Raw genomic sequence first — 23,246 nt, forward strand, 5'->3', positions numbered from 1 at the left:
TCTGACAGAACTGCCATGTAGAGAGAATTACAGAGGGTGAGGTAGGCATGTGATGTAATTACCACTTGGGACAGTAAGTGAGTAGGATTTGTTTACAGTAAATCCCAATTTAAGAAATCTTTTCTTAAGAAATTTTTTTGGCTTGGTAGTCATAACGGCATTCAAAATGAATTTATCCTGTTCTGCGTTGCTGTTAGGAAAATGGGGTTCTGTTTCTGTGGGAAAATTTCCACTGTCAGGAGAGGTGAGTCTTTTCCATACTAGATTTTAAGCATCTCAAGTTACAGGCTTTTTTCTTTTTGATTATTTATAGCATTAACTTGAAAACAAACACAGGGACAGAATCCACTTAGCCACCTTGAATTTAAACAACCCTACAGAATATATAAAACAGACATTGGACATTGGACAGTGACTCCCAAGAGAATAGACACAAGGTGATCCATTTGACCAGTTTACTGCCTGGAGCCAGTTTCCAGGCTGCAATACAGGGAGAAGTAACCCAGGTAGACACCAGTGGTCTCCCTGAAATGAGGGAGCAGAGTTGTGAATTTGGGAAGGCTAGGATTTTCAGGGGAGAGAACTGGAGAGGAATGAGCTGGACAGAGAGGCTTTAGAGACCTGCAGAGGATCCCCTTCAGGTCTTCAGCTGAGCATTAATTTCATGCTTATGATTCTAACCGAGGGCAGGGAAAGAACCACCAGAAAGGAGCGGGCAGAACAACACTTGGAAGTTCACACAGGGCCAGGAATAGTTCACGTTCTCACCAGCCACAGGGAAAAAACCTTCTACTCTACTGGATGTTGGTTGTAGTACTCAGAAAGGTATTGCCTCAGTAGTGAGGTAACATAAGCCCTAGACTAAAGGCTGCCCTGCTCCTACCAAATGAAACTTAAAAAGCAAGTCTGAAGGATCAAACTATTGCCAAGTAACTTAACTGCATAAAGCTCAAGACTATTTAAAGGAATGGAAGAATATCCAGCACTTAACAGGGTAAACCAATCACATGTTAGCAAGCATGGAAAGAAGCAGAAAATATGACCTATTATGAGGAAAATGACAATAATTGGAAAAGACACCAGGTGATACAGATGATAGACTTAGTAGACAAGGGCATTAAAACAATTACTGTAACTATATTCCATATGTCCAAGGAGTAGAGGAAAGCATGAACAGGTTAAGGAGAGACATGGAAAATATGAAATACACACAAATTAAATTTCTAAATGTGAAAGCTATGTTTTGATGGACTTACGTCTGATGAGGCATAGCAGAAGAAACAATAGTGCCTGTTAAGCAAGAGCAATAGAAACTATCAAAAAAGAATAGAAAGAAAAAAGGGTTTAAAAAATGAACAGAGTATTAAGCTGGAGTGGCTACATTAATATCAGAAAAAGTAAATTTTAAAGCAAAGAATATTTCTAGGAATAGAGAAGGTAATTTCATAATGATAAATGAGTCCATTTGTCAAGAAGACATAACAATCCTAAACATTTATGCACCAAATAAGAGAACCTCAAACCTTATGAAGTAAAATCTGATAAAACTGCAGGGAGAAATGGACAAATCCCTTATTATAGTGGGATATTTTAATACCCCTCTCTCAATAATTGATAGAATAAGTAGACAGAAAATCAGTAAATATAGGGAAGACTTGAATAACACTGCCAGCCAACTTTACCTAATTGGCATTTTAAAAACCCTCAACCCCAAAACAGCAGAAGACACATTCTTTTCAAGTATTCATTGAATATTTACCAGGATAGACTATATCCTGGACCATGAAACAAGTCTGAATACATTTAAAAGAATTTAATTTGTACAAAGTATTTTCTTTGACACAATGGAACTAAATTAGAAACCAATATTAGAAAGATCTTGGAGAATTTCCAAACGTTTGGAAACCAAATAACATATATCTAAATAATCCATGGATCACAGAAAAATAATCAAAATTAAAATTAGAAAGCATTTTGAACTAACTGAAAATGAAAGTGGAACACAGCAAAATGTTGGGGTTGCAGCTAAAGCAGTAGCTTGAGGGAGGGCTTGCCTGGTGGTGCAGTGGTTGGGAATCCACCTGCCAGTGCAGGGGACTCGGGTTCAAGCCCTGGGCTGGGAGGATCCCACATGCCGCGGAGCAGCTAAGCCTGTGCGCCACAACTACTGAGCCTGCACTCTAGAGCTGGTGAGCCACAACTACTGAGCCTGCACTCTAGAGCTGGCAAGTCACAACTACTGTAGCCTGTGTGCCTAGAGCCCGTGCTCCGTGACAAGAGAGGCCACTGCAATGAGAAGCCCGCACACCGCAACAAAGAGTGGCCCCAGCTCGCCGCAACTAGAGAAAGCCCGTGCACAGCAACAAAGACCCAACACAGCCAAAGATAAATAACTAAATTAATTTAAAAAAATAGTTTGAGGGAAATTTATAGCATTCAAGGCCCATATTCCAATAAAAGGAATATGTCAAGATTTTTCTTGAGGTAGGCTTGTATTGCTACAAACTTACCTCTTAGAACTGCTTTTGCTGCATCCCATAGATTTCAGATCATGTGTTTCCATTTTCATTTGTCTCCAGGTGTATGTTTATTTCCTCTTTGATTTCTTCAGTGACCCACTGATTTTTTTTTGTAGTATGCTATGTGTTTGTGTTTTTCGCAGTTTTTTTCTTCTAGTTGATTTCTAGTCTCACACTGTTGTAGTCAGAAAAGATGCTTGATGTGATTTTAACCTTCTTAAATTTATTAAGACTGTTTTGTAGCTTAGCATGTGATCTATCCTGGAGAATGTTCCATGTGCACTTGAAAAGAATGTGTATCCTGGTTTACATGTACACCAATGTTCACTGCAGCATTATTTACAATAGCCAAGATATGGAAGCAACCTAAGTGTCTGTCAATAGATGAGTGAATAAAGAAGATGTGGGATGTGTGTGTGTGTGTGTGTGTGTGTGTGTATGTGTATGTATGCACACATATAATGGAATATTACTCAGCTATTAAAAAAAGTGAAATCCTGCCATTTACAGCAACATGGAAGGATCTAAAGAGTATTATGTGAAGTGAAGTAAGTCAGAGAAAGGGAAATACTGTATGATCTCACTTATTTGTGGAATTTAAAAAACGAAACAGACAAAACAAAAATAGACTAATGAATACAGAGAACAAACTACAAAGAACAAACAGGTGGTTGCTGGAGGGGAGAGAGAGTGTATGAAGTAACTGAAGGGAATTAAGAGATACAAACTCCAGGGCTTCCCTGGTGGCACAGTGGTTAACAGTCTGCCTGCCAATGCAGGGGACACAGGTTCAAGCCCTGGTCCGGGAAGATCCCACATGCCACGGAGTAACTAAGCCCGTGCACCACAATTACTGAGCCTGCGCTCTAGAGCCCGTGAGCCACTACTGCTGAGCCTGCATGCCACAACTACTGAAGCCCACGCTCCTAGAGCCTGTGCTCCGCAACAAGAGAAGCCACTGCAATGAGAAGCCCGTGTGTCACAACTACTGAGCCTGCGCTCTGGAGCCCATGAGCCACAACTACTGAGCCTGCATGCCACAACTACTGAAGCCCATGCTCCTAGAGCCTGTGCTCCGCAACAAGAGAAGCCACCGCAATGAGAAGCCCACGCACCACAACTAGAGAAAAGCCCTCACGCAATCATGAAGACCCAATGCAGCCATAAATAAATAAAAATTAAAAAAAAAAAAGAGATACACACTCCAGTTATAAAATAAGCCATGGAGATGTAATATATAACATTAGGAATATGGTCAAAAATATTGTAATACCTTTGTGTGGAGACAGATGGTTACTCGACTTATTGTGGTGATCATTTCATAATGTATGCAAATGTCAAATCACTATGTAGTACACCCGAAACTGACTTAGAATTGTATGTCAACTATATTTCAATTAAAAAAGCTAGGTCTGAAATTAAGGACCTCAGCTTTCAACCTTAAGGAAACTTAGGAAAAGAAGAGAAAATGAAACCCCAAATAAGCAGAGGAAAAGAAATAATAAAGGATAGAGTGGAAAACAATGGAACAGAAAAAAAGAAAATAGTAGATGAAAAACAAGAAAGTCAAAAGCTGATTATTTGAGATCAATGAAATTGATGAACCTCTGGCCAGACTGATCAGAAAAAAGGAAAGAAGATACAGGTTACCAGTATCAGTAGTGGGATAGGTGATGTTATTTTTCTGCAGATATTAAAAAGAATAATAAGGTAATATTATAAATAACTTTATGCCAATTCGCTTGAATATTAGATGAAATGGACAAATTCTTTGAAAGATACAAATTACTGAAACTCAATCAAAAAGAAACTTAAAAATTCTGAACAGCTATATATCTATCAAAGACATTGAATTTGTAGTTACAAACTTTCCCACAAAGAAAACTTCAGGCCCAGATGGCTTTTCTGCAAGAATTCTACCAAACATCTAAGGAATAAGTAATACCAAGCTTATACATATTATTGCAGAAAACTGAGGAGTTGGCAATACTTTCCAACTCATTACTCTGATAGGAAACCCAGACCAACATATTGGAAGAAAAGAAGACAGCAGACCAGTATCTCTCATGTATACAGATGCCAAAATTCTCAAATTTGTTTTTTAGAAATAGAATCCAATCATATATTGTGAACAAGTGTGATTTTCCCAGGAATACAAGGTTCTTTAACTTTTGAAAATCAATCAACAGGGACTTCCCTGGTGGGCCAGTGGTAAAGAATCTGCCTTCCAGTGCAGTGGACGCGGGTTCGATCCCTGGTCGGCGAACTAAGATCCCACATGCCACCGGGCAACTAAGCCCAAGCGCTACAACTACTGGGCTTGCACACCTCAACTAGCCGGTGTGCCACAAACTACAGAGCGAGCCCCTGTGCTCTGGAGCCTGTGCGCCACAACTAGAGAGAAGCCTGTGTGCCGCAATGAAAGATTCCACGTGCTGCAACTAAGACCCGATGCAATATTTATTCAATATATTTTTTTAATTCAATAAATAAATGAGAAAAATAAAACCATGTCATATTCATTTAAAAAAGAAAATCAACATAATTTACCATATTAACAGAATAATAATGAAAAACCATGTGATTATTCCAATTGTGCAGAAAAAGCATTTGACAAAATCGAATGCCCATTCCTTCTAAAAACTCTCAACAAACTAGTAACAGAAGGAAACTTCCTTAACCTAGTCAGGGGCATTAATGAATAATCTACAGCTAATGGTATACTTGCTTGTTATCAGGAATACGCCAAGTATGTCCACTCTCATGAATTTTATTCAATGTTTTACTGGAAGTTTTAGTGTCATAAGTCAAGAAAAGAGAATAAAAGACATCCATCCAGATTATAAAGGTAGAAGTAAAACTCTTTATTTGAAAAATGTGATAATCTGTGTAGAAAACTCAGAGTCTACAAAAAAGTGAGTTTACCCAGATTGTGGGATATAAGGGAAATATATAAAAAATAATTTTATTTCTGTATGGTAGGAATGAATAATTGGTAATTGAAATAAAAAATCAATACTATTTACAATAGCATCAAAAATTGTGAAACCTTGGGCTTCCCTGATGGCGCAGTGGTTGAGAGTCTGCCTGCCGATGCAGGGGACGCGGGTTCCTGCCCCGGTCCGGGAAGATCCCGCATGCCGCGGAGCGGCTGGGCCCATGAGCCATGGCCGCTGAGCCTGTGCGTCTGGAGCCTGTACTCCGCAATGGGAGCGGCCACGGCAGTGAGAGGCCCGCGTACCGCAAAAAAAAAAAAAAAAAAAAAAATTTGAAAACTTTGAATAAAAAAAATTGTGAAACCTTAGGATAAATTTGACAAAACATGTGAGACCACACATTGAAAACTGCAAAACATTGCTGACAGAAATAAGAAATCCTAAATAAATGGAGAGAGATGTTAATGGGTTAAAAGATTCAGTATGTTAAGATGTTAATCTTCCCCACAGATAGTCTGTAAATTCAACTTGATCCTAATAAAAATCTTAGCAGTAATGAACTAGATACAATGCTTTTGGTCCAGAATAGGGATATACACTCTTACAGTTAATGAGGGCTCTGATCCTTACCAGGCTTAGAAGAGCATGTTCCTCTCTGCTGGGGAGAGATGGGGTGAGGGCAGCACCATCCGAACTTCCCTCTCAGCAAATCCTCTTCCGCGGTGCATAGGTAAGATGTGAGGGTGCCTGGTATTACTCTATTATATATACTCAGTCTTTGATATGGCTCCTGAAACTCAGAGACAACAGAAAATGTTGCATTTAACACAACCTATTACAATATTTATTAAAGTGTTTTAGAAACTCTAGGGTGTTATGTGAGTGTTATACTTAATGTAACAGCGTATCCAAATTAAGAGTCCTGAGACCAGCCATCTTGTCACCCAGAAACCTGGAGACTAGGGAAGTCCTCCCTTGGATAGAATTAGAGGCTACTGAATCTAGGAAACAGAGTGGAATCAATCTGCAAATAATGAGTCTTTGAAAATATTTAAAATTAGGAATAAGATCTATGTATCCAAATAATTTTAGGGCTTTGCAAACTTTTGTGACTTTTCATTACAAAGTTTTCATATGGATGAAACTTTTCATTAAATGAAAGAAATAGTTAGAACCAGGTAAGCCAATTTTACATGAAGAAGATTATTAAGAGATATCAACTCAAGCCCTGGTTCACTCTGAGTTTATAGGGAGGGTTCCCATGACGTGGGTAGGTGGAGAAAGCCAAGATACAAAAGGACACACAGAAGGATGCTGAAGAGGCCAGATGGGTGCTTTTCTGTTGATGGAGAACATGGGGGCAAAGCATTGTAGGCATCAGCCTCCTGGGTCCATGTCACCAACACCTTTCCAACATCAGTCTGTTCTTATGGTGCTGGGTTAGGAGGTAGTGATAAAGGGGATGGTCATAGCTAGAGGTTCTTTCCTCAAAGCAAACAGGCAAACAAAACCCCACATACACCTCCCAAAAGCCAGAACATTTTTCCTTTGGTTAGTATTCTGGAATTTTTATTAAACACTTTATCTCTTCTGATTTATTTGCTTTCAGTTGAGGCGAGCTTATATCTTCGTCCTTTGAACCCTTAGGACGTGGCATATGTTGGGGGGTTGCCCATCTCTCCCCATGTGCTGCTCAGAATGTCATCAGGTGGGCTGGTGAAAGGAGGACACAGCTGTTCCCAGGCGATAAAGAGGAAAGGAAATTGTGTCCTTGATTTTATTTTACTTTCTTTGGTATGTGTGTGGTGGTGTGCCAAGATCTTGACTTTTTTTTACTGTATTTCTTTAGTTTTAGGAAAAGTCATTTAATTTCTAAATGAAAATCTGATGTTCTTAACTCTTGGGGGCTGGGAGGAGTTAATCCTTACCGTTTCCTGTGTGTCTGGGCAGTGAGCATCCTGGGGGCTTTGTGTCTTGTCTCTTGCCCCTCCTGGGGCCTGCCACTTAGCGATTACCCTGTACCTACGTGTCTGATGAGCAAGAGGGTATGTGAATGCCCAAAGTGCAGGCACAGCACTGCTGACTGAAAAGAGAGGCAGGCAGCAAAATGGGTATTCTACAGCCCAGTTCCTTCCCAGGATGATTTTATATAGGTTAATCTTTTTGTACGTAAAATCTTTCCCCATATGTAAAAGTGATACGGCACATGCCTTTACAGAACCACAGTGACCCCTATCCCCAAACCCCTCATCAGTGATGGACCCTGAGCCCTGTATGGAGCTGTGCTGACCCCACAGCCTGTAGAAGATCGTTGGCAGTGACTGCTCGTTTATGAAGAAGGTGACCCAATAGCCAACACAGGTTATCTGAGGGGAGCCTTGGTCAGACGTAAGGAGGTACTGAGGAGCTTTTATGTTACTGCAGTTTTGGTTCTGAAGATTCATTTTATTACTTTTTAAAATTACAGCTTTATTGTGATATTCATATGCCATTCAATTCACCCATTTAAAGTGTACAATTCAGTGGTTTTTAGTATATCTATAGACTTGTGCAGCCATCATCAAAACCAACTTTAGAACATTTTTCATCACCCTAAAAGAAATCCTGTACTCCCCAATCTAGCTGTCACTCTCCAATCTCTGTCCCACCTATAGTCCTGGGCAACCACTAATCTACTTTCTGTCTGTATCGATTTGCCCATTTTGGACAGTTCATATAAATGGAATCATAAAAATGTAGACCTTTGTGGCTGGCTCCTTTCACTCAGCATGATGTTTCACCCAAGTTGTAGCATGTGTCAGTACTTCATTCCTTTTTTTTTTGGCATTCTGCTTTTTATTTTTTATTTTTATTGGGGTATAGTTGTTTTACAATGTTGTGTTAGTTTCTACTGTACAGCGAAGTGGAGTTCCCTGTGCTATGTAGCAGGTTCTCATTAGTTATCTATTTTATACATATTAGTGTATATATGTCAATCCCAATCTCCCAGTTCATCCCCTCCACCTTTCCTTCCTTGGTGTCCATACGTTTGTTCTCTACATCTGTGTCTCTATTTCTGCCTTGCTTCATTCCTTTTTATGGCCCAGTAATCTTCCACTGTATGGATATACATCTCGTTTATCCATTCATCAGTTGGTGGACATTTAGGTTGTTTCCACTTTGGGGCTATTATGAGTAATATTGCTGTGAACATTTGTATACTAGCCAAATATTTTTATATTTTCACGTTTTGTCACTTTAGACTGACATATGTACAGGTACGTAATTTTGACTCCTTTTAGAATCCAAAAATGTAAGATTTCTTTATGGCAGTAGAAATACATGGAGCACATTTCATGTAGCAGAATAGACTAAAGGGTAGTTAAAGAAAATACTTGTTAATGCAGCCAGGGTCAATTTTAAGGGAAAATAAGCTTAAAATAATTTTCTCTAAGCTTTCATTTGATTTATAATTTTCTGTGTATGTACCTAAAATATGCATCAACATGCATATTTATCATTTCAATTATAATGGTGTGATTGGCTAAAAATTTAAACCTATGTAAATTCAGTCTAATTCTTCCATTTATGAGTGCTTACTCCATGCCAGTCATTGTAATAGGTGATGGGTATATAAAGGCAAACAAATAGGGTCTGTGCCTGCACAGTACTTATTATGTCCAGTCTCACTGAGGGTCAGAGCGTGTATATGAGGACATCCAGCGTGTAGGACAACGTGCTGCCCTCTGCTGGGGAAGCACAGGGCACCTTTGGAGCTTCAGAGGAGAGCCCAAACCAGAGGGAAGTCAGGGAAGCTTCCACAAGGAAGTTCATAACCAGGCTGGAATCTAAAGGAGGAATGGATGTAGATAAGTAAGAGGAGGGGATGTGGAGAAGAGGAGGAGATGGGGTGGAGGAGGGGAGGGAAGGAAGAGCATTCCTAAGCAGAAAGCTCAGTATGCTCAGGGCATCACCTGTTAAAGGAATTGAAAGCAGTGTTCAGGGTGAGGTGTGCGGGGAACTGAGGATGCAGAGAGCAGAGAGAGCCCTGGTACACTGTTAACTGCACCAAGTGGTTTGGACTGTACCCCAAGAGCTGGGAATTCATTTAAGGGCACCACATGATCTGCATTTTTCATTTTGGACACTCAAGGGCATGTTGAGTGGAAGGTGGGGGCAGTGAGAGGGCAGGTTATTTGCCATGGGGGTCAACGGGAGGCTTGACCCCAGCATGCCAGGGAGCCTGGAAGAGTCCCTGTGAGGAACATGTGAGCAGATGGGTTAGAGCAGCAGCTTCTGGGCCAAAGATGAATATTTTAAATCTGCATCATCAGACATCATGGACGGACATGCCCCTAGGGATGTGGCGAAGCGCTGCACTGGCATGGTTGTGGTTCAGTATGTCCCTTGCCTTAACTGGAGTGAGTTGAGCTGAGTTGAACTGAGTTGCATTAATTGAACTGGAAATGCCAATAAAAGTAGAGAACAAAAACTGCCAAAACCAATTCTGTGGATGATAGAGTGCCAGCCATCCTTCGTTCTCATTACAGTCAAAAGTCAGCAGCTCCCCCGTTGACTTCACGTATTTGCTATTTATTCTTTGAAATCGAAAGCCTGGAAGAGAAGCTAATTAATTCCCTGCTGCCAGGAATCAAGGAGTCGGGTTGGTAGGCGAGGGGGTAGTAGGGCAAGATTTACCTGAGCGGTTGTTTTGCAACCTTTGGGAGGCCAAGTATCTCAGTCCCGAGAGTCAGAGGGGAATTAGACACCGGGCCAGGCAGGAAAGGGGAAGCGACCTACCTCGTGGGGAGGTAGACATGTGCCTGTAAGCTTTGCTCAGTGAGGAGCTGAGGCTGGAGGAGCTGTGTGACTGGTCAGGGGTCAGAGAGCGAGAGATGGAGGATATAGAGTAGGTCTGTCTGATTCCAAATCGGTGGTCTTCCTGCTCCAGCAAGGCATCACCTGAAGTGAGATGCTGAGGGCCTGGACAGAGGTGGCAGTGGCCCTGCCGTGGCCGTCTGCGCGTGGCACACAGGGGTGGGGGGAGGCGGCATAGCGGTGGTGATTAGTTTATGTTTATTAAACTCCCCGTAGATGAGGGGCCCTCTTAGGGACTAGGAGTTGAGTTAATCTCACTTTCTGACCATCTCCATGTGGGTATTTGTTGCTGCAGCTGAGATATACCATGTCATGGTTTGAGGCAACTAGATACATTTCCTGCTTGGCAAGGCCACACTTTTGGGCCAGGGGGCCCTCTGAGAGGCCGTTGAGTCTGCCTGCGTTCATCCGGCATTCAGCTGGAAGGCTTTCCCTTCCAGCTCAGTGACAGGGCTGGCTCTTGGGGGACAAGGACACCATGCACAGGTGAAGCCATGCTTTTAAGGTTTCACCAGACATGCAGATGTCAGAGCAACCCAGATCACTTTGGCCTCCTTTCTGGAGAACATATGCATGCCTAATGGCTGAGCACATGACTTCCGTTTTCTCCTCTCAGGGCAGTGACTCGTGGCTTTTTTATGCTTTGTCCAGGTGTGTACCCTTCAGCTGAGGCACCCCAGGAGGCTGACAGCAGCCGGAAACTGGCTCATCTACTGAACGCTGTGACGGATGCTCTGGTCTGGGTGATCGCCAAGAGCGGCATCCCCTCCCAGCAGCAGTCCGTCCGCCTGGCTAACCTGCTGATGCTCCTTTCTCACATCAGGCACGCCAGGTACAATCCCTGCGGGGGCCGCTCCACGGGGTGCGTGGTGGGAGGGGGCTGTGCACATGCCCAGAGGAGGGCGAAGAGCTTTGGAAAAAGGGTTTTGCCACTTTGAGATGGAGAAGGCAGAATTGCCACCTTTAAGGGAAAATGAACCCCTGGAAGGGAAGGGGGTGCATCACCAGTGCACACACCTGTAACCAAAGACCGGCCACGGCGAGCACTGAATGTGGCGTGGTCCTCATCGGAGCTTTTGATGGCGGCCTGTGTGGCTCATCTGTTTTTCAGTTGCTGGGGCTTTTAGCTTGTTTATGGAGCTCTGAAAGGGGCAGTTAGTTAGTTCCTCTCCTAGAGTGAACTGCCACCTCTTTCTGCACTACCCAGGGCTGGGGTCCTGAGGTCTTTTCCGGAAGAGGTTAAACCCAGCTCCTCTAGATCAGCTCTGAGGCTGGTGATTTGGGGAGGTACACAAAGGCTTCCCTAAGAGCTGTTCTTTTCTTACGATAGCATCAGGTTGTTAAGAGTGAGACCTAAGAGAACTAGTGAGCCCAGTAGGTTTGGGACGGCAGGGCGTGGGTAGAGTATATTCAGGATATGGAAATTGTGTGCGCTCGTGGAGGGGGATGGTGTGTGATGATGGTTTCATGCTGGTACCATGCGGCTCAGTGCTTGCTGTCACGCAGGAGGAGGGCAGCCCTGCCATGGGGCTGGAAGAGGGGACATGAGGATGGAAGGTAGGTGCTCCCTCGACGAGGAGGGAAGTCTAGGGGTGGTGAGAAAGGACAACACACACCTCAAGAATTTTACCAAGGGGGAGGAAATGGAAATGACCTCCGCCTCTGTTTCCTCTTTAATGATTACTCGGTACATGACCATTTGCAGAGCAGAAACAGTCCATCCTCATTAATTACAGATTTCCTATTTGTGAATTTGCCTGCTTGCTAAAATTTATTTGTAACCCCCCAAATCAATACTCACGGCACTTTTGAGGTCATTCGAGGACACATGCAGCATGGCAAAAAGTTTGATTTACCCATACTTACGTTACCAGCAGGGGTCACACGCAGTGCTGCTCTGCCTTCTCATTTCTGCTCTCATACTGTAAACAAGGGTCCATTACGTGGTCTATTTAGTGCCTCATTTTGCCATTCTTGTACTTTGTTGGGGATTTCACTGTCTAAAAATGACCCCAAGCATAGTGCTGAAGTGCTCTCTAGTGTTCCTAAGTGCAAGAAACCTGTGATGTCCCTACAGAAAAAATATACGTGTCAGATACACTTTGTTCAGGCATGAATTTTAGTGCTGTAGGCCGTGAGTTAAATGTTAGTGAATGGACTGTATGTGTTAAATAAAGTGTCTTTATAACAATAACTCAGAAGAAACAAGGTTATGTATTAATGGCTGGTGAAAATGTTGGGACCTGGACCTCTCAGAACCTAACCCTGTATTTCTCCCAGTAGCAATGGTTCAGTGTTTGCGAAGACTGTGTAGACATAACTGTGGTGAACAGCGAGACCCCATTGCACCATGTGCCGGTGCTATCAGGCCATTGTGGGTGGGTGGTGGGACACCAAGGCCCATAGGACATCGTACTTGTCCTTACGTGTAGATCACTGGAGGAGACAGATGCAAGAACCATAGCTAGCAAAGGGCTGGAAGAAGCGCAGGGGTTGGGGTGGAGGACTGGCTCTGTCGGGGAAGATGTCAGACTTTCCTTGGCTGCTTCAGGAAGGAATCTCAGCACCTTTTTGTCCCCCTAGTAACAAGGGCATGGAACACCTGCTCAACATGAAGTGCAAAAATGTGGTCCCCGTCTACGACCTGCTGCTGGAGATGCTGAATGCCCACACACTTCGTGGCAGCAAGTCCTCGGTCACAGGGTCCGAGTGCAGCCTGGTGGAGGAAAGTGAGAGCAAAGAGGGCTCCCAGAACCCCCAGGCTCAGTGATGCCAAGCCCTGAGGTGTGGTCAGGCTGCAGAGGAGGTCAGAGGCCGAAGCGTGAACTCCAGCACAAATCGTGAGCCCCATCAGGAGGGGGCGGGCTTCATCGGCTTTCTGTTGTGTGATCCCTCATATGGCCCCTCAATACCATCCTTCCCCGACCTCCCTACTTCCCGGAAGTCAGGGTGAGAAAGCCAGTGCTCCTTGTCACCAGGGGGCACGTTTGAGTGCAGCGTTTATGTCTTGCTTGGCCTCATGGGATCTCATTGTGGTCCCTCTCACTTCCCATCTCCCTCCCACCCCTTGGAAAACATCTTCTTACAGCTTTTGGAATGACTGGTGGAAATCTGACTTGGAAGCGTTGTCAAGTAGAAAGGGGAGAGAAGGTGGCACATGCACAGGAAGGGGACTAAGCCTCATTGTGCCACTTAACCTGCCCACAGAATTAGTCCTTTGTATGCTGCCTCTGGACCGCTTGATTGTAGGACTGAAAACCACGATGGCAGTCAACTAACTGGTTCCACACACCTATCTCACAGGCCTGTGAGGACAGGTGTCACGTATTGCTGTGACTCTATCCAAGGCCAGAGGGAATGTGACCTAGGGAACCAGTGGTCAAGCTGAGATGCGAGCCACGTTCATCCCCCAAGACCTTGCTGCCGCCTTCATGCAGGTTCACCCCCTCTTGGTTTGCATTCAGAAAGCCTACAAATTACTTGGGGTGTGTATGTGTGTGTGTGTGTGTGTGTGTGTGTGTGTGTGTGAATCACCTTCATGGAGGAGTGTGGAGATTTAAATACCCCTACCCCTGGAATTGCCCTTTGTTAAAACTCTCTTGTCCCAAGGGGCCCAGTGTGTGTGCTAGAGAAAGGACCAGTGTTTGCAGGAATGGGGTTTCTCCTGTGGGTGTGGGTCACAGCCACACTGCTCCCCTGGGGCAGCCACAACTGCCACCTCAGCCACCCAGGGGAGACAGGGACACTTCAGGCTGTGTGTGTGAGGCGTGCTGTCGCATGGAAGGATGAACAGCTACACACACGTCAGCGTGTCATGTTCAGGCCAAACCCTAGAGACGGGGTGAGCGTACAACTTGAACAGGACTGTGAACTCTATTTAAAAAAGAGAAATATTTAGGGTACGTATTTATAGCAAGAAAATTCTTTTATACCCTAGGGCTCTTCTAGAATATTTTCCTATCAGAACATTTATATGGTGGGCTGGGTGAAATAAAAAGTTAGTAAAATATGAGTTCTTAATCCAAGTGGAACATAAATAGGACACGGTGACAAAGCGCCTCTGAAATTACAATTTTAACTCACTTTTTAAAAACCGAAATTTTCATACAAATTTTCAGGAACATAGTGAATGCATAAAACGAGTTACATCTATACTTTGGAAGAGAGTAGTTAAATAATCATGTGTGATTTTTGCAATGTTTTTAAAAATTACCTTGTGATAGGAGATTAAACACACTTTCTTTTTGAAAATAGTAAATACAGAAATGTGCTAGCCACAGTAAACCAAAGTCATTAGGAAGATCACATTCAATAACATAAGGTTGGTTTCTGCCAGTGTGATCTTGAATAATTCTTAATTTTGATATCAATGCAGTTTTACTAAAAAAGTTGAGCAAAGCTGTATCAGAAACTCTTGGCCATGTACCTAGAGAACACACCGTTGTCTGTATTCTGAGGTGATTTGAAATTATTCTTAGTGACTCGTTGCAGCCTCAGCGAGATTGAGTACAGCAAATATATTTGATTTTGTAGGAACGAGGGAACCAGTATTTTTCAGCAGGTCAATTTTTCTTTCCAGCCAGTTTAGGAGCCCCCATGACAAACGAGGGGGTGGAGCCTAGAGAGCGGGAAGCGGGAGGCAAAGGAAGGCAGCCGTGAACAGTTATTTGCCAATGAAATTCTCTTAATTGTATTTATAAAAGAGACTACCAGGTTGAAAAAGCAAAAATAAAAAAACAAAAACAAAACAGAATGAGGTCTAAGCCGCAACCCCATTACTATGTAGTGAAGTTTTGCAGGTTGGAGTTTGACGCCAAGGTAGGCAACCGATTTGTCTCAGGTGTCCCGGCACCCGTCTGTGCTGCACCCTGTGTGTCACCCGCACGGTGCACGCTCTCATGAAAACTCCTCCAGTGCCCACTGCCCATTTTCCACAGGCACTCCTGCATGCTTCTTGGGGCTGCTTGTTTCACTGCATTTGGATTTAGCCCATGAGGAGCACGTAACACTTTTGGTCATTTCTTCTTGGCTGTGGTCTCACCTAGGTGTGCTGAGGAAACCGGTCAGTCAGTCCAACCTGAGAGGCCGCCCTGGTGCAAGGCTGTCTCTTAGACTGGGGTCTGGGCCAAGTAGGCAGCTGAGATAATAAGGTCTGTAGTTTAAAGGTGTTCTTTGTTTTGAGTATTCTAGGGCCCTTTCCCCCTTTCAGATGAAGTGTGTGATCTCTGTTCCCAGCTGCTCCAAACGTGTCCTCTAAGGATGACAAAGTGCAAAGTCAGGCTGCTGTTTTTCTGGGTTTTGAGTAAACCCTCCATGTCCATTTTAAAGATTAGCCATTTCTCTTTAATAGTGCTTTCTTAAAAAAAAACAAAAAAAACATAGTGCTTTCTTTTAAACGTCTTCTTTTGGGGGAGGGTATCTCCCCACCCAAATGGTCCATGGGCGACTTAAATTTCTCCCATAGCTAAGCACAGTGTTTTCAAGTTCAGTTTTTAAAAGGAATTAACTAGAGAGGATAGGACCTGACAACTGTAAACAAGAATTAAATTGAGTATTGGAAAAAAAATAACCCACCCAACTACATTTTATGTATCATGGAAAAGGAATGCTCAGCTTTGCCTTAGACTCGTATGGTGAGATTCCTTTCCTACATTTTGGTTTGTAAGTGATCATTTAATACGACAAACTTAGCTGTGGGGGATGAGTGAGATTTGAGCTAAATTCCAAAAACATGAGTGCCTAATATGGGAATCATATAGACAAATTTTAATGATAATTAACATGGAATATTCTTAATACAGAAACCACTAGCGCAGTGTTCACGCAGGTTCCTGGGAGAGCTGGCAGCTGCTGAAAAGGACCCACATGGGCCACCCCAGGAGAGCCGCACAGTGAGTTGCCCACGTTCCAACTGCATCTCCCTCCACCCCCACCACATCCTGTCCTTGTGGCCTCAGGCCTGAGGGCTCAGGGTCACATGCTCAGGGTCACATGCTCAGGGTCCACCAGGACTAACTACAAAGGATTCAACCCTAAAATAATTTTTGAAGAGATTTATCTTCAAAAATTGTGGTGGGAGCAGCAGATTAAGTTGTCAGTTCAAGATCATTTCTGGAGGATCTTAACTATTAAAGACAAAACAATGCAAAATCAACAAAAGCTCTTCAGTGAGACAGTCTTTATCTGGATTAATTCCTCTGCTAACTCAGCTGGAAGACCAATTATTTTCAGTTTCATTAAAAAAATATCAGTTCCCAATTCTTGGCAGAGCTACGTTATATATTCATATCTATAGGCTATGTTGAAGCAATTCTAGAATGTTCTAGCATGTGAAAACCAAGTTTGGTTGTTACTTAAATCTGCTAAGAAACTTGCATATATTGATACCTTTTCAAATTCCAAGGTGAACCTTCAGTTTCTAGTCTATTTTGAAACGAAACATTTTTATTTAAGATTTGACACATTTCTTTAAACTGCTAAAAAATCTTAAAAAGACATAATAAAGGTTATATGAAGGAAATGATAAAAATACGTTGTTTAGTACCCAAAAATAGTATTTGCGGAACACTGACTGTGTGCCAGGCACAGTGCTCAGTGCCTCTATACATTCATATTTAATCCTCATACTAACTGCTGTTATCCCAGTTTTCCGGGTCTGGAACCTAGAGCCTAAGCAAACTTGCTCAAGGTCACACAAGGGAGTGAGTGACAGAGCTGAAAGTATCACGCGGTTTAAAAAAACTAAAGGAAGAATACTTTTAGACTGCAGAATCCATTCGTCAAATGCAGACTGACATGCGCGGCTACTCTGGTTTAAATGGCTCCATTTCCAGAACACCCAGTAGAAGAGAGTTCAGTCCCATCTTTTGTACACGTGTAAATTAAAGCCTGGAGGGGTAAATGGACCTGCTGAAGGTCATAAAACTACTTAACGGCAAAACTGGGACCAGAATCCAGGTCTTCTGCCTGCCTGGCCAGCACTGCTCCTGCTACAGACTTGCTTCCGTACGAGTCTGCTGCTTGAGCTGAGTCTCGGTGCATAGAGGAGAGACGGTTACGTTATGGTTGCCTTCTACTGTACCCTCTGCCTTCTCAGCTTAGATGGGGTCTGCATGAACCTTTACAGAATAGCAGCCATGACAGGTGGGAAAAAAATAAGATGAATTATATCATTCCTACCCTCCCATCCTGGGCTCATAAGCTCGTGGGTGGCACTGCCGTCACCTCCTCCTGTCATCATTTTCCCCAGGTGTGTTGCCGTGAAGTAGATTCGCTGGAAACTTACCCGTGTAAAATTCTCACACCTTTTAGGCACTGATGCTTCCCCGTGGAGTCTAGTCTACTGCAGTGCAAAACACATGCATTTATTCTTTACAGCTCTCCAAGTTGCTGGAACTTTGGCTCAAAGTGGTAGCTCAAAGATGTGCATTCTCTGCAGTGTTATTCTTATAACCCTTTTTGTTGCGTTGGAGTCAAGGATCCTTTTTCTTTTCTTTTTTTTTTTTGAATGCCGAGGGTCCTATTCACTTGTGGGGCCAGTCAGTGTTATGTGATGGTGGGCTTCCTTTAAGGGAAGGACAAAGCTCTGACGATATGCTAACCCAGACCAGTTCCTGTAACTCTACAATCTGTGCTGCTGTGTTTCTCTTTCTGTGCTGGGTGTCTAAGTGCCATGACTGTAGGTCCTGTAACGTTGTTATTCAGTGGTCCTGTGTACCTCAGAGCCCACTGGCTGGCTATAACTTGTCATTTTTTTCAGATGAATGCTCTGTACCATTAAGCAGGCTTTTAAATTTGGGCCTTTTGACAAATGAATGTCTGCTGTTGTGTGAAAGCAGATTTTGAAACCTGCTTTCCATTCCTCCAGGTACTACTTTTTCTTTGCTGTGTGCCTTTAATGTCTATGGAACTGTTGCAGAAAGTTTAATGTGACATAAGCTAAATAAAGTGTTTTTTCATAATTTTGGCTTTAAAAATGTATTTGTTGGGAGTATAAGAACTTTCAGTAATTAGGCTAAGTAGTCAGTGTTCCCATTCTATTCTGAATTTTATTCTGTTTTAGGTTTGCAGAGCCCTTTAAGAATTTGATGAAAAGCACAGACACTCTTCCTGGACAAAGGTACATAAACAGAATGCTTACATACAATTTCAAGAGTTAAGAGTCTCTGACTTAAACTGCTGAAGACTTTTTAAACAGCAGCAATTTAATCTTTAGTCAGCTAATCTCACACCTGTGATTTATGACCAAAGGCATTGTGTGCTCAAGTAAAATGCAGCTCACAAATATGAAAATTCTGATATGCAATGCATCAGTTGGGGGAGTAATTTTCTGTAATTACCTCATTTGAGTCAATTAGTATTATACCCCACGAGGGATGGAGAGAAAAGTAATTCCTTCATACTGACGCTAACTTAGTGTCAAGGGTCATTTGAAAATTTCTCTCGCACGTGGGGAATGGAAGATGTAAAATCTCTTGAAGGTGTAAAACACAGATTATTTCATAACAAGAGCTGGGGAACACACTGAGCTGTGGGTGAAGGAAGGCTTCCCTGGGGTAGAAGCCTGGAGTACAGACTCAAGACTCAAAGGCCTCTATCCTGAGAGTTGGTGTGCATGATTAGACTTGAAAATGCAAATGACACTCTCCTTTCTCCGCAGCTTGGACTTGCCCCAGAGTCCCTCCTTACAGGCAGAAAAGGTCTCTAGAGTAGTCACCTCCTTTGGGCTGGAAAGAAGGGAAGGAGGTAGAGATATTCTGCCTTTTGCCTCTGGAGAACCTGGAGCGAGGACCTTCTAACCAACTCAATGGCTTAAAGAAAAAGTTTGGTAATATTTTCATTTAAATTTCCCTCTACGGTTATTGTAATCCATGAAAAGAGATGGATTATTTTAGAGTTAAAAGAGACTTTGAGGTTGCATGGTAAAGCAGTACCTTTGTGTCCGTATCACTTCCAACAATTTGGTAAAAGACAGTTCTCTTCAGCTGGTCCCTTTACATAAAGCTACTGGTGAACTGCACACGTTCTGGGGTGTCTAACCCACAGAAGGGCCACCAGTGCTGAAATCTGGCCTTCATCTACTGACAAGCTTCCTTGGCTTCCCCAAGGTTTGCACTTTGCAGAGAAGAAGAGAGGGACCGAGATTGCTTCGAGTCCATGGTGTCTCCCGGGTGTCAAGAGATGCAGGTTAAGAGCAGGTAACTGAGGAACTGGGTCAGTAACAACTTTTTTTTTTCATATTCTTTTCCATTATGTTTTTTTTTCTGGCTTTATTTTTTATTTTATTTTATTTTAAATTTATTTTATTTACTTATTTTTGGCTGTGTTGGGTCTTCATTGCTGTGCGTGGGCTTTCTCTAGTTGCAGCAAGTAGGGGCTACTCTTCGTTGCAGTGCGTGGGCTTCTTATTTTGGTGGCTTGTCTTATTGCAGAGCACAGGCTCCAGGCGTGCGGGCTTCAGTAGTTGTGGCACGTGGGCTCAGTAGTTAGAACTCGTCTCCCACTCCATCCCCCCTGGCAACCACATCTGTTCTCTACGTCTGTGATTCTGTTTCTGTTTCATAGATAGGTTCATTTGTGTCACATTTTTCAAAAAATATTTATTTGGCTGCGCTGGGTCTTAGTTGTGGCACACAAGATCTTTAGTTGAGGCATGCAGGATTTTTAGTGGTGGCATGTGGGATCTTTAGTTACGGCATGCGGGCTCTTAGTTGCGGCATGTGGGAGCTAGTTCCCTGATCAGGGATTGAACCCGGGCCCCCTGCATTAGGAGCACATAGTCTTAACCACTGGACCACTAGGGAAGTCCCTATGTCATATTTAGATTCCACATATAAGCGATATATGGTATTTGTCTTTCTCTTTCTGATTTACTACTTCATTTATTGTGATAATCTCTAGTTGCATCCATGTTGCTACAAATGGCATATTTCATTCTTTTTTATGACTGAGTAGTATTCTATTGTATATATGTACCACATCTTCTTTATCCATTCATCTGTCAGTGGACATTTAGGTTGTTTCCATATCTTGGTTGTTGTGAAGAGTGCTGCTATGAACATAGGGGTGCATGTATCTTTTTGAATTATAGTCTCCTCTGGATATATGCCCAGGAGTGGGATTGCGGGGTCATATGGCAACTCTATTTTTAGTTTTCTGAGGAACCTCCATACTGTTTTCCACAGTGGCTGCACCAACTTACATTCCCACTGACAGTGTAAGAGGGTTCGCTTTTCTCCACACCCTCTCCAACATTTGTTATTTGTAGACTTTTTAATGATGGCCATTCCGACTAGTGTGAGGTGGTAGCTCACTGTCGTTTTGATTTGCATTTCTCTAATAATTAGCGATGTTGAGCACCTTTTCATGTCGGCCATCTGTATTTCTTGGCCATCTGTATTTCTTCTTTGGAGAAATGTCTATTTAGGTCTTTTGCCCATTTTCTGATTGGGTTGTTTGTTTTTTGCTGTTGAGCTGTATGAGCTGTTGTATATTTGGAAATTAAGCCCTTGTCGGTCTCATCGTTTGCAAATATTTTCTCCCATTCATAGGTTGTCTTTTCGTTTTGTTTATGGTTCCCTTTGCTGTGCAAAAGCCTGTAAGTTTGACTAGGTCCCATTTGTTTTTACTTCTATTGCCTTGGGAGACTGACGTAAGAAAACACTGGTAAGATTTATGCCAGAGACTGTTTTGCCTATGATCGCTTCTAGGAGTTTCGTGGTGTCCTGTCTTATGTTTAAGTCTTTAAGCCATTTTGAGTTTATTTTTGTGCATGGTAAGAAGGTGTGTTCTAACTTCATTGATTTACATGTGGCTGTCTAGCTTTCCCAGCACTACTCGCTGAAGAGGAGACTGTCTTTTTCCCATTACATATTCTTGCCTCCTTTGTTGAAGATTAATTGACCGTAGGTGTGTGGGTTTATTTCTGGGCTCTCAATTCTGTTCCATTTGGATCAGTAACTTCTAATCACACTCTTTGTTTGTTTGGGTGGGAAATAGACAGTGGTGCTGGAAATGGAAAGCAGATGGCTTTGTCTGTAACGTTTGTTAAACACTATGTGTTAATTCACCCCGGAGGGAGCTGGGAATACAAAAATCTGGGTGAAATGATCCTTTCACGTCCACCTTCCACACTGTGCTGCCCGCATCGCCCCCTACAGCATTGGAGGCTCACTGCATGGGGTAATCACCTCCTATACAGGTGTGGGTTTCTAGATCTCATAAGTTATTCTGTACAAAGATAAATAAGTAGAATATAAAGCTTAGCTCAAAATCTGTAAAACCCGTAAATCCCCTCAGATATTTAAAAAATATTTGCTCTATGGAAGATTACACATAACGTTTAACTGCTTTGTAATATAATCTAGTAAGACAAAAGTATGGCTTTTTTGTTTTCTTTTAATGAGAAACATCTGAGTTGTACATACCACAAACAGCTTCAAGTCTCTGGACCAACCCCCCACCCACCCGTGGCCAAACAGTTAAACAAAACCTGAAGCACCACTTTAAATGTGAAAAGTCTTATAAAATTAACTTACAAAAATGTCCCTATCAAGTCTGTAGTTTGTTTGGCATTTACTGTACATTAGTCAAAAAGCTCAAGCTAAAATCTGATTTTTTAAAAAAAATCAAAGTTTACATTATTCATACAGATTCTGCATTGTTAAAAAATATGCACAAATAACCACATCCATGCAATATAATTTCTTTAAAAATTTAAAGCAATATAAAAGAGCAGACCTAAGTACTGAGCAGAACATTTTGGTTTTATAACCTGTAGCTCCAAGGTTGCTGCTGATTGAAGTAAAATTAACGCTAAATATTTTAAATATGATTGTTTCAATCAATCAGCCAAGGGTGCGTGTGAGTTTCTGAACCATTTCTGAGGCGGAATCTGCTTGCTTGTTTCTGTAATATGTATTATGTGATGAACACTGCTGTTCACTGACCATATTGACTACGTTTTAATAATGTGGTTTGACAAATCAGAATTCACAAAGTGCTTGGCTCTTCAGGAAACTGCGGTTTCCAGAGATCCCGAAACCAGTCAACTAAGTTTTGCCAAACTGCCCGGGGTGATGGCCGCCCAGGTTCCCTGCCCTGGGGCAAGATCATTTGAAAGCTGCCCTGGGTCCTGAGAGAGCTCTCTCTGGTCACGCCCAGAGGGAGGTGTCCGCAGCAGGTGGTCCCTGGACCAATGCTCAGAGTCCCCCACGGATTGGTCTGGGGCTGTGAGCCCGGCACTGCGCAAAGAGGCTGGTGGGTGTGGTGCTGCGGCCGGGCCGTCCTCTAGGTGGGGGGTGGCCCATTGGTGTACCTCAGCATGGGGTAAAAGGACCTGGCAAAGTTGTTGGCCTGAGTGCAGCTGTAGTCCTCTTCGGAGGAGGGCAGCAGGCAGGCCAGGAGCAGCAGCAGCAGCAGCAGCAGCTGGAGGGGCAGCGCCGCCCTGATCACCCGCCAGAGGAAGGAGCGCTGGGGCCGCGAGCTTTCAGGGCCAGCGGGGCTGGGCACCCTGGCAACAGAGGAGGTCAAGAGCTGATCGGGAGGTTCCGGAGGCAAACCCCACTCCCGTGACCTGACCCCCCTGCTTGTGTAAAGACAATCATCAGGACCTGAGATTAAAATGGGGCCCACGGCTGGGATTCAGCTTTGGAAGGGAAGCCCAGCCCCTTCCAAATGGAAGAAAACAAGAAAACCAATTTTTCCAAAGACCTTAAGAGTGGCATTGGCGAGCCTGCTGAGGGGAGAGGAGTGTGGGACAGGGAACCCATTGCTGGTGTTGTAATGCTGTTACCTGCTGGCTGTCTTGTCCTTGTCTTTTGTAGTTATCTCTGCTCTGAACTGCTAGATAAAAATAATCCAATTAGTAAACTGAAGACAGTTTAGTCCTGTCAATGATAAAACGTTCCTCCTTCTTAAATTATACATCTTTCTT

General features: G+C 43.1%; 2 protein-coding genes across 4 annotated transcripts in view; one reads left to right on the top strand and one right to left on the bottom strand.

The window, feature by feature from the left end:
* The window catches only part of ESR2 (estrogen receptor 2), a 175,180-nt gene that overhangs the window by 33,880 nt on the left and 118,054 nt on the right, over positions 1–23,246 (top strand). Inside the window, exons 7-8 of one of the 3 annotated variants that reach the window (XM_024750802.1) lie at positions 10,964–11,144; positions 12,896–13,320. In XM_024750802.1, the coding sequence (XP_024606570.1) occupies positions 10,964–11,144; positions 12,896–13,082 (368 nt within the window). In that variant the 3' untranslated portion in view covers positions 13,083–13,320. Of the gene's footprint in view, positions 1–10,963; positions 11,145–11,622; positions 11,625–12,895; positions 13,321–23,246 lie in introns of those variants that run through there. The other 2 variants (XM_024750803.1, XM_024750804.1) reach the window with 2 other exon arrangements.
* The window catches only part of SYNE2 (spectrin repeat containing nuclear envelope protein 2), a 311,661-nt gene continuing 310,106 nt past the window's right edge, over positions 21,692–23,246 (bottom strand). The window contains exons 115-116 of the mRNA XM_024750801.1: positions 23,106–23,155; positions 21,692–22,823 (exon numbers count right to left, since the gene is read on the bottom strand). Of these exons, the coding sequence (XP_024606569.1) occupies positions 22,601–22,823; positions 23,106–23,155 (273 nt within the window). The 3' untranslated portion in view covers positions 21,692–22,600. The remainder of the gene's footprint in view (positions 22,824–23,105; positions 23,156–23,246) is intronic.

The sequence above is a fragment of the Neophocaena asiaeorientalis genome, unplaced genomic scaffold, assembly GCF_003031525.2.
Source record: "Neophocaena asiaeorientalis asiaeorientalis breed wild unplaced genomic scaffold, Neophocaena_asiaeorientalis_V1.1 scaffold140, whole genome shotgun sequence".
NCBI classification, from domain to species: Eukaryota; Metazoa; Chordata; class Mammalia; order Artiodactyla; family Phocoenidae; genus Neophocaena; species Neophocaena asiaeorientalis.